We start from the raw sequence: 11464 nt of genomic DNA, 5'->3' as shown, positions 1-11464 counted from the left end.
CAGACAATTGGATTGCAGGCTTGGCTGGTGAAGGGAGGATGGCGATGCCAAAAAGTATTTCTCAATCTGGTGCTCTCCTGATGTTTTGGACTACAACTCCCATCATCCCTGACCATTGGCCACACTGACTAGAGTTGGTGGGGCCTGTAGCTGAAGATATCTGAACACAGCTGGGAATGGCTGACATAAAAGCACAAAAGGAGCATATCCTCTGCCATAAGTGGTAGAAATGATACATGAATGAGCATATGTCTGCAGGATAATTCAGACCATAAATTTCCTTGCCACTTATCAGAATAAGATTGGGCACACAGACTACTGTGAGGTAGTTTGGTGTGACCTCGCAATCTCTCCAGCCTATAAGGCAAGCAACACATTACAAAAGTTACAGCACATTTTAAATCAACACATATAAAGAACAAATACCTACAGAAATAGTAAGCGTCATGTTTATTTTCAAAAAACCACTAAAAAAATGGGGTGAGGGGGAAGAGAAGGATTTGCTGAGATGCCGATTTACATAAAGGGGGCAAAGCAAGTTTTGGAAAATGTACTCTATTTCCTATTATTGCACTTCTCTTATTACAACAAGGCATTTTAAAAATGTTCGCAACATGAATGATATATTTATATAAATAATGGTGTCAATATACAATATCATACAATCGTGTGTTACACTTAAAAAAAACACACACACACAAACACCCCACACAAATGTAGATAAAAATTGTGGTCTCTTTCCCCCCAGAAAACAGATGAGGTGATAAACCTGTGTCTAGATGGGACTATTTCAGATCATGGCTGGGTGGGGAATCACACTGCCAAATGCCTCAAAAACCTCTGTAAGTAGAAAAATAAGGTGTCAGGGAGGTGACTAGGCTAGCACACTTCTTGCTTGACATATACATTTCTATCTGCAGGGAATATTTTTGTATGGAAGAGTGATCAGTCATACGACCTTCCCAGCTGCAGTCTAAAGCAGTAGAATCCAGAAACAGGTTTGCTATCTCATTCGTTGCTTTGTGTGACCAGGCCTGTGATTTTGGTTTCTTACATCTTTCACCTTTATTTTCATGTACTGCACAAATCAATTTTGTTATCTTTGTAAAAGATGAAGATTTGTAGCATCTGATTAATTCTTTCCTTGCGAAACTGGTTCCTCAGAAGGCAGGTTTCTTATGACATGAAGAATGTGTATTCCACACAGCTTCTGAGAAATAATGAAATACTCATTTCAGCTTGCTTGAATTGGGGGGGGGGGCATCCAGAGATTTTTACGATCCATCAAAAAGTATTATTATGACATCGAGTTAAAAGCTCAACAGTAACAAGTCATTTATATCTAGAACAAGTTAATGGATCAGCATAGAAATTTAATTAATCATAACTTTTAAATCGCAGTCAGCATTTTATTACGTAATCCTCTTGTTTAGTGTAGGCTTTTATATAACAGACAGGAAATGCAAGATGGCATGTAAACAGTTTGACTATTTTCTGAGTAATGCTCTTGAAATCGCTCATACTCCCAAAGAAACGTTTCCAAAATTACAAGATATTATGCCTCAATTTCTGGATGAACATCAAATTCCTGTTGGTGAAACCTCATATGTAACACCTTCCTAATTTAAATGCATATCGATTAGGGAGGAGGTGTTTGAATAAACCTTAAGGACTGAGGTGGGGGAAAGTGACAATTCTGAGAAGAAGCCCATTGCAATGGTTTAGCCGTTTGGAAAATATCAATAGTGTAAAATCTGTATCTCCAGATCTCCTAGGTTCCATCTCTTTGGCATCTCCTCTGCTTAACAAGCAGACATTGTCAAGGAAATGGAAGGCAGGCACCTGATTGGAGCAGAAGGTGGTGTCAAGAGATTGGGGTTACTCAATGGGGCCTGGGAGTGACAGGAAGATGACAGAAGGGCATAGGAGACTGAAGAGGGACCAGATCCCTGGTATGCTTTCTATATATATAGGGATGCTAACAATGTTCACCAAGCAGTGTGTAAGATTTACAACTTGCACAGAGCTCTCCCTGAGGCTGGCTTGGTTTCATTTTGCTTCAAGGGGAATGAAATTAAGCTCTACTCAAAGTCTATTTTCCGCCTCAAGAGTTGTAACAGAGAAAACATGCAAGATTCGAATGCATCGCCTGCCTGATGCCATTCTGGCAAACGTATGTATTCAGATAAATACATAAAATAAAACCACACAGAGTAAGGCTGGAATGGCCTGAGACAGACTCTCTCTCCCACCACAAATACTGAAGATGTTTGTATTTTTAAAAGAATGAATGAAGCATTGTCTCCTTCTGGAATTTTGACTCTATATCCCCTGACATTGACACAGCGATTTAAGGCAATCCCTGATGCTAACACAGCAATTTAAAGAGCAAACTATTATTTAATAAATTTGATTTCCAGTATTATTTATATTATTTGCGTCTTTCAGGGCAAAGGCTTCCCCAAACTAATTTCTCAAGGAAATTATGTTGACACCTGTGTATTTTTCAACCACACCTGCTATCTATACATTAAAGCAGGGGTCAGCAAACATTTTCAGCAGGGGGCTGGTCCACTGTCCCTCAGACCTCGTGGGGGGCCAGACTATATTTTCAAAAAGAAAAAAAGAACAAATTCCTATGCCCCACAAATAACCCAGGGATGCATTTTAAATAAAAGGACAGATTCTACTCATGTAAAAACACGCTGATTCCCAGACTGTCTGCGAGCCGGGCTTAGAAGGCGATTGGGCCGGATCCAGCCCCCAAGCCTTAGTTTGCCTACCCATGCATTAAAGACTATCTCAATCTCACATGTTTGGTCAAAATTATCTGGCAGAATGACATGTGCTTTGACTATGGATTAAATACTCAGCATCAGCACATGTGATGCTCTGAGGAGTGTTATTTTTTTTAGAGAATTTCAAACTACACATCTGTCATAAAAATTCATGGCTGGTGGAGGAGGAACCCCAACAACTGGTGGGCATGAATAGGATGCCCATATCCAGTTCAATGAACCCCGGTGAGCACTGTGAAGTAGTGACCGATACTGCCACATTTCCTATATATGTAGAAGTCTGCCTCCACGTATGGATCTCACTTGCTCGACTGGGGAAACAAGATTTAAGTGCCTTCACAGTATCTGTTTCAACAAATGCAGCAATTGTGCTTATAGATGTATAGAAAACCACTTAAAACCAATGCTTCAGAACAGAAGCAGCAGAAAATACGGTCACTCAGAATTTACAGGTGAATTTACACCCGCAATGCAAACTCTTTCTTGTCTTTTGTTTCCTTCTGATTATCCAAACTCTGGGGGCCTATCCTTCCGGTGACTTCACCCCAGAAAGTACTTGTTAATGCAATTCTTTTTGCTTTATTTTTTTTAAAAAATGTGATTATATGGAACATGGGATGAGTAACAGTTTTTGTTAGCCTGGGCCGCCTTCTGCGGGCCACATGCAAAGTCCTGGGCAATGCAGAGGCAAATGAGAGGTTATTAGCATTCAAGGACTCATTCCAGCCAGGCAAAAACATTCCAGTCAGGGCCAGTGGGGGAGTGTAGCTGGGGATGGGTTGTGGCCTGAGGAGATTCCCAAGGGCCAGACAGAGAGAGGCTCTGAGGGCCACATACAGGGCTGAGTTTTCCCATCCTTGATAAGGAGGAAATTTACCATAGCGGGGGTTCCAATTCTTCCGAAAACCAGACCATCTACTTTCTAGCTATCTAATTAGAGGCCAATAGGTTTGAAAACTAGGATCATAAACTCTAGAATACTGAAAGAATACAATTTATGGTGTGTTCTTCTAGAAAACCACCAATTGTCTGGAGAACATTTTCTCCCTAGACATATTGCTTTCTATGGCTTTCTCCAGTGTGAACTGAGTTATAGCGGCTTAATCCTAAGAGTTGAATGCATTCATATAAGTATTCAGAACCACCAAGAATTCTCACCTCTATGGTGGAAAAAAACCCACACCACACTTACAGTTCTGGTTTTAACCCAGTTGTTCTTTGCTTTTTTCATTGTTTGTCTTTATGTTGTTGTTTTTGAAAAAACTATAAATGCATCTTTTTTTTTAAAAAAAATTATACGCTTGCTTCAAGCCATTTTGAGGAGGAACACTCAAAGAAACACCACTTAAAAGAACAGGGAGATTGTCTCAAACATTCTCCCATTTTTAATAGACAAATGCTTGACCCACAAGTCAGCTGAAATCAAAACAACGTGGTACAGCTACAAAATCCCTGTTGCCACAAAAAACAGGGCAGGTTTCATCTGTTAGGGTGCTATTTGACTAAGTTTTAGTCAGAGTACACCCACTATCATAAACATAGCTAAATTAAGCCCAGTCATTTCAGTGGGCCTACCCTTGAGGAAAACTTAGTTGAATACCACCCCCTAGCTTGCTAAGTGTAAAAATACCCAGGACAGACACACAATTCACCATCTTGACTTTTTTAAAACATTACCCACACTTGCTAAAGTACTGTACGCTTTCCCAATAAATAGTTTACCAGTTATAAAAGTTGTGTTGTGTGTTGTTCATCGAGCACTGAGTGAAACTCCAGCAGCTTAGCAAGGAAAGTGAGGCAGAGATTGTCACTTAAACTTGAGATGCCTTCATGGCTTGTGGCTCCCATACGAACATATGGAACTTCCTCATACCAAAATCAGATTGTTGGTCCATATAGCCCCAGCACTGCTTGCTCGGACTGGCAGCAACTCCCCAGGGTCCCAGGCACAGTTGTCCAGAGACTGTGGCACCCAAAATCCTTGGAACTGGCAAATGCCAGCAACTGAATCTGGAAGCTAAACCATGTGTTTCACTTATTTCCTTACACACGAATGCCATGTCTTTCTTTAGACATGGAACCCAAGATGATGCTGTTGCTAGGTGGTCATGCACCCAAGAAGTCCCCAGACCTGCTTAGCTGCAGCATGACAGTAGCTTCATGTGCCTTGAGACCGTATCCTGTTATTTCCTCAGAGAGCCATAGGCTGTCTCCCTAGAGCACTGAGAACCATTTTTTCCAAGTAATAGTTGGGTGGACCCAAAGGGGACATTTGAATCCTTTAACCGTAGCAAGAAGAAACCAGATACAAATCATATTGCAAATTGTACTCTGCCAAGCTTTCCCATGCAACCTATGCAAAGTACCATTTATTGCACCATCTATGTAGTGAATCCAAAGTGCAGTAATTGATTGATAAAATGATAGGTTTGTTTCGCAGTCAAGCAACCTGACTTCCACCCATAGTCTACCCAGACGTGTGAGCTTGGTCGGGGGTTGTTCAGGCAATGCGGCAGCTGCACTCTGCACGTGCTCCGTGGCAGTCTTTTTCGCTTCATGTAATCCCAGGCAGATCGGAGCTTGCGTTGAAAACAGATTCCAAGACTGATTTCAACAGCTTTGCTCCGGTGCAGCTCCAAACAGGTGACTGATGGAGCTGGTCTTGAGGAAGACAGGAAGGAGATTCAGATCGACAGAAGTCCATGCAGCCAATAATAATAATACTGGAGTTAGTGGTGGTGGAGGAAATGATGCCATTTATAAAACACTGGTGCATTCGCTGGGATACGTTCCTGGCTCACGTATCTTGATGTTCCTTGGCTGATTTTAGCAGTCTGACACAGAACAACGCCACTGAATCAACAAAGCTCAGCACTTGCAATGCGTTTGTAATGGTTCCATCGCACACAACCTGGAAGGGTGTGCCACAAAGATAAGTTTAGGTTAACAAGTTTCAACGCCCATCATACTGGAGGCTGATGCTTTCTGATAAGCAATTGGACAGGTCCCTCCGGGACAGATTTAATGATGTTCCAAGCATCGTAATGCATGAGTCCAAGTAAGGATTTCCCACCAATGGCCAGGATTTCATCGCCGGCTTCCAGTTTTCCTGCTTGTTCTGCAGCGCCACCTGTTGGGGGGAAAAAATGAAAGTTAGGACCAAGGAGCCGAAGCGCAGAAGAACCTCACATTCAAACACAATTCAGTTTTGATTTCCAAGACTCAGCTCTGCAGTAAAATTCCATTCCAATTTGCCCAATAGCAGAAGTTCACTGTGGTTCCTGAGACTATATTGGACTTCAGTTTCTGGCCATCATTCCTAAAACACTTCTAAAGTTGCAAAGTGTTCTGCAGTCCGCATCCACAGGAAACTTTCAAGGCTAGCCTCTTTTATCCTCAGTTTCCAAAGCTTGAGGACAGGGACTTTCCTAAGGCCAGGCAGGGAAAAGGGAGACAACTTTCAAGCTGGAGATGAATGAAAAATGTCCTGAGGACAGCAAAGAAGCCCAGCCAGGATGAGGTGAGTAACTGAAAGGGTAAAAAGGTTAAAGGTAAAGGGACTCCTGACCATTAGGTCCAGTCGTGACCGACTCTGGGGTTGCGGCGCTCATCTCGCTTTATTGGCCGAGGGAGCCAGCGTACAGCTTCTGGGTCATGTGGCCAGCATGACTAAGCCACTTCTGGCGAACCAGAGCAGCGCACGGAAACACCGTTTACCTTCCCGCCGGAGCGGTACCTATTTATCTACTTGCACTTTGACGTGCTTTCGAACTGCTAGGTTGGCAGGAGCAGGGACCGAGCAATGGGAGCTCACTCCATCGCAGGAATTCAAACCGCCGACCTTCTGATCGGCAAGTCCTAGGCTCTGTGGTTTAACGAACAGCGCCACCCACGTCCCAACTGAAAGGGAAGGAGGACCAAAAATTCCAGCCTGTCCCTGCTTGAACATATCCCTGCTTTTAGTTTGGTGCAGCTCTGCTTTGAGGTGAGTCAAACCTGAAATGGCTTGCACCCACCTCACTCCTCCTCCCTGCTAGCCATCACCCGCTTCTCCAAGGAAGAAAATGTAGAAACAGGTTTAAAGAGACCAGTTATCTTGGCCCCCATGCCACCCTGGTGTCTCCCACCCCCAGGAAAGTTTACTGGCAGCTGCAGCAGATGGCGGTGCTTTGCTTTCATTTATATTTCTACTAGGGTTGTGAGGATTGCTGCAAAGCACTGGTTGAGGGTACAACTGCCCACTGTTGTTGTTTTTTTTGCAGGTAGTACAGGTAATTCCACACCTCATTTCTTTCTCTGACTCAGCTGCTGATTTCCATGGATTATGTTATGTCACTTCATTTCACAGAATCATAGAATTGTAGAGTTGGAAGGGACCCTGAGGGCAAAGTAATCCAATGCCCTACAATGCAGGAATCTCAACAGACAGCCATCCAACCTCTGCTCACAAACCTCCAAGGAAAGAGAGTCCACAACATCCCGAGGGAGTCTGTTCCACTGTTTTGTGGCTTAGGGCCCTCGTATTTATGGGACCGCCTCCCCTGGTATGCCCTGCAGAGGACCTTAAGGTCCATTAATAATCATAGCTTCGAGATCTCGGGCCCTAAACTAGTCAGATTATCCTCTACCAGGGCCAGGGCCTTCTCAGTGATGGCTCCGACCTGGTGGCATGCTCTGTCCCATGAGACCAGGGCCCTGCAGGATTTAACTTCCTTCCGGAGGGCCTGTAAGACAAAGCTATTCCGCCTGGCTTTCAATCTGAATTTAGCCTGATCTTTTATTCCCCTTTCTTCCCTCCTCCTCCCCTTTTTATGAAGATTACCCGCTCTGGGATCCCACAGCTAATTCTCCCCTGGCCTTCTCACTGGCCCAAATAGGACTAATTTAGCCAGCTAGCCCTGGTGATCATCTAATGTTTTTTGGATGGATTTTCCCCTAAATTGAACTTTGAATTTATTGTTATTCACGCTTTTATACTGTATTTTATGCTGTTTTTTTGTTGTATCACAATTAAGTGTTTTAAATTTGTTGTTAGCCGCCCTGAGCCCGGTTTTCTGAACCGGGAAGGGCGGGGTATAAATAAATTATTATTATTATTATTATTATTATTATTATTATTATTATTATTATTATTATCTGATTGACGAAGAAATCATATGCATGCCTACTCTACATTTGACTTCAGTGGGATTTACTCCCAAGTAAGTTTGTATGGGATTGCTGCATGTGTCAGTTTGTGTCACGTGTCACGTGTCTGTCTGGAAACAAAAGCGGAGCCTCAGAGCAAGCATACGCAGCTGATTGCTGAAGGTATTGTTACTCCCCTCTAAAAAGAGAGGCAAGACTATGCCTTCAGAAAAGAAAACAGAAACTTTGGAAAGCGGTTTTCCAAGTACCTTTAAAAATCCTCTTGATGAGCAAAGGTCTGTCTCCTGAGATTGAAGCTTTCCCCCCATCCAGGCTGAATCCCAAGCCAGCAGAAGTCTTCAGAAGTTCGACACAAATGGCTTCGCCCAGCTCTCCATTTGTACCTTTGGGGTGGAGGGAAACATGTAAAGAACATTAACTCTGCTTTGTTCTAATGTCCAAGTTTTGGGTTGCCACCAGAACAGGGAGGTCATGCCAAAAGGGAATGTATGAGGTAGTCTTTAACAAAGCAGCGCATGTCTCCTTGTTTCCCAGCCCCTTGGGAGGCATAAAAGATCATTCACAGTCTCTCATACCCTGTGTTATTTCCATTCCTTGGAATTGCAAAACTGCTGGACGCAACGTTGGGATTCTTTCTGGCAATTGGCATGGAGCTCCAGCTATTTTGCTGGAATGGTTTGATCTTGGATTGCAAGAATGAGTGTAAATCCAAATACTTTTGTCTCTGGGAGGGAGGCTCCAAAATGCTCATATTCACTACATTATTTGCAAACCGGCATCTGAGAGGCCTGATCTGATTTCCAGTTGGTCAAAGTGGAAACCGACCAGTTCAGCTCCACGTTGGTTTGACGAGGCCTGGAACTCCTAAGCACCTATCGACCCGACTGTGAGAACATCTTAAAATGTGGTTTGGGTTCCAAAGAGTCCAAATTAAAACTCAAGTTTTTCACTTGCTCAATCCAAGTTCATAAATGCCCACCCCAAACCCACTGGTTCTTCTTTGGTGTGAATTCATCCAGTTACTGTGCAACTGGCTCCAGGTTTTGGAGTAGGGCCTTGTGTAGACACCCCTTATCGCCCACCATAGGTCTTCCTCCCCCGAAAACCTGGAGTATTTTTAATTACTACTAGCTGCTTTCTTGTCAGGCTCTCAGCCAATGACAGACCCTCCAAGTGTCCCCATTTTCCAGAAACAGTCCCAGATTTACAGAAGTCATCCTGGTTTCTGATTTGATCCCAGAATGTCCCGCTTTTCCTTAAAATACTAGAGGATGATCTGTGCCTACAAATCTGGGCGCAGAATCTCGCTACCAGCCAGGTCTTATGATCTTTGCCTAAGAGGAGAGAATTAAGTTTAGAAGTTTTACTATGCTTTGTTTCAGAAACAAACCAAAGTAAGTACCATCATATTGGTAATTTTAGACTTTGAACTAACTGGTTTTACTTGGGATGGCCTCTTTGGATAGTAATGTGTATTCACCTACTACAAATTGTTTTTCTGGGGTAGGTAAAGGTAAAGGGACCCCTGACCATTAGGTCCAGTCATGACCAACTCTGGGGTTGCGGCGATCATCTCGCTTTACTGGCCAAGGGAGCCGGCGTACAGCTTCTGGGTCATGTGGCCAGCATGACTAAGCCGCTTCTGGCGAACCAGAGCAGTGCACGGAAACGCTGTTTACCTTCCCGCCAGAGCAGTACCTATTTATCTACTTGCACTTTGACATGCTTTCGAACTGCTAGGTTGGCAGGAGCAGGGACCGAGCAACGGGAGCTCACCCCATCGCAGGGATTCGAACCGCCGACCTTCTGATCGGCAAGTCCTAGGCTCTGTGGTTTAACCCACAGCACCACCCACGTCCCCGCTTTTCCTTAGGTTGTCCCTATTTTCATCAAAGAAATGTTGGGGGGGGGTATGGAGCTATCTGACCCCCCAAGCCATGGAGATAAGTAACCACAGAACATTTAGAAGACATCTGAGGGCAGCCCTGTATAGAGAAGGCTTTAAAATAATAATAATAATGCTTCATTATGTTTTTGTATATGCCGGAAGCTGCCCAGAGTGGTTGGGGCGACCCAGTCAGTTGGATAGGTTACAAATAATAACATTATTATTATAATTATTATTATTATAAAAGGAAGTATGGGTGATCCCTAAGAGGTAAGCCAGGCATAGGTAAACTCAGCCCTCCAGATGTTTTGGGACTACAACTCCCATCATCCCTAGCTAACAGGACCAGTGGTCAGGGATGATGGGAATTGTAGTCTCAAAACATCTGGAGGGCCGAGTTTGCCTATGCCTGAGGTAAGCGAAGAGGCCAGCAGTTGGCATTGGTGAACCCTGCATTGAACCAACAGCGTACCTGTTGCTCTTCCCGCTGTTGCAGTTACTAAGGATTTCCTGCCAGGCGTTGAGGTTTCAGACCCGGCAGGAGACAGCTTTTCTCCGCCTCTCTCCTTCTTGATGACGACAATGGCGTATTTGTGGAGCCTGGCTTGGTGAAGAGCATTGAGCACATCCCCGTGCACAGAACCCGCCAGACAGATGCCGTTGATGGAAAGAATGTGGTCCCCTCGGTGGATGATTCCTTCCTGGGATGCCACCCCCTTTGAGAAAACCCGGTGGACCTTCAAGAAGATAACATTGCGGTGAAGGTCATCAGCCAAGTAAAAGAACTGTAAGTCGTTTAACACAGCAACTGACTGATTTGATAGAATGACTTGAACCCAAATAAATATGGACAGGGCTTCAGCAGAGGTGCCTTTTGGAGCTATTGGGAGGAAGTGTGAATTTAATAAACTGAATCTAATACTCTTTAGTAAGAAAAGCCAACCTTGGCATGTTCTTTTTCACCTCCTACATTGAGCTCAAACTTGCTAAACAAATATACAATTAATTCTCAGTCCCCATTGTTTAAAATCTCCCAAATTAATAGCTAAATATGTAGCTAATAATCTACTTAGTCAAGGCTGGCAGTCCAGCTTACTGCATAGAATTCCTAGTACAAGTATATGCAGACATCTCTGAAACAAGCAATGATGTTTTTAAAAACTTGCCAGCAGTGCTGACTCTGACTAAAGGTAAATCTAGCCTAGCATTGTGTCTCCAACGGCGGCAGGCAAGATGTCTCTGGAAAGATCACAAGCAAGCCATAACAGGGATAACCCTCCCCATCGCTGTGGGGCTATTTAATGGATTTATTTCTCGCGGCACGCTAGAAGGCGTTTTCTCATGGTGCATCGGTGTGCCCCAAAACAGGGAATCACTTGGTTCCTTCCAGCTCTATGATTCTGTGTTGAGATTCCTGAATTGCAGGGGGGTTGGACTAGATGACCCCTGGGGTCCCTTCCCCAACTCTTACAATTTTACAATTCTGCTGGAATCATAAATATATATATCAGTGGGAGCCGATACCAGGGGCCCTGATCATTCAGATATGTGGCTTAAGGCTACCCCTGGCATTCCTCTTTGGCAACCTTGTGTGCATCAGGGTTTATTTGGCACCCGGGCCCATTTCCCT

At 43.9% G+C, this 11464-nt stretch overlaps 1 protein-coding gene across 6 annotated transcripts in view; it reads right to left on the bottom strand.

The window, feature by feature from the left end:
• Positions 1-427: 427 nt before the first annotated feature.
• Positions 428-11464, bottom strand: part of PDZD2 (PDZ domain containing 2) — a 248605-nt gene continuing 237568 nt past the window's right edge. For all 6 annotated transcript variants that reach the window (XM_081881317.1, XM_081881320.1, XM_081881318.1 and 3 more), the window contains 3 exons: positions 10307-10571; positions 8195-8329; positions 428-5928 (listed from right to left, as the gene is read on the bottom strand). In XM_081881317.1, coding sequence (XP_081737443.1) covers positions 5762-5928; positions 8195-8329; positions 10307-10571 — 567 coding nt within the window. In that variant the 3' untranslated portion in view covers positions 428-5761. The remainder of the gene's footprint in view (positions 5929-8194; positions 8330-10306; positions 10572-11464) is intronic.

The sequence above is a fragment of the Podarcis erhardii genome (assembly GCF_964252035.2).
Source record: "Podarcis erhardii genome assembly, chromosome: 11".
NCBI classification, from domain to species: Eukaryota; Metazoa; Chordata; class Lepidosauria; order Squamata; family Lacertidae; genus Podarcis; species Podarcis erhardii.
Note: the sequence above shows the minus strand (reverse complement) of the source record. Positions and strands in the feature narration are given on the sequence as shown.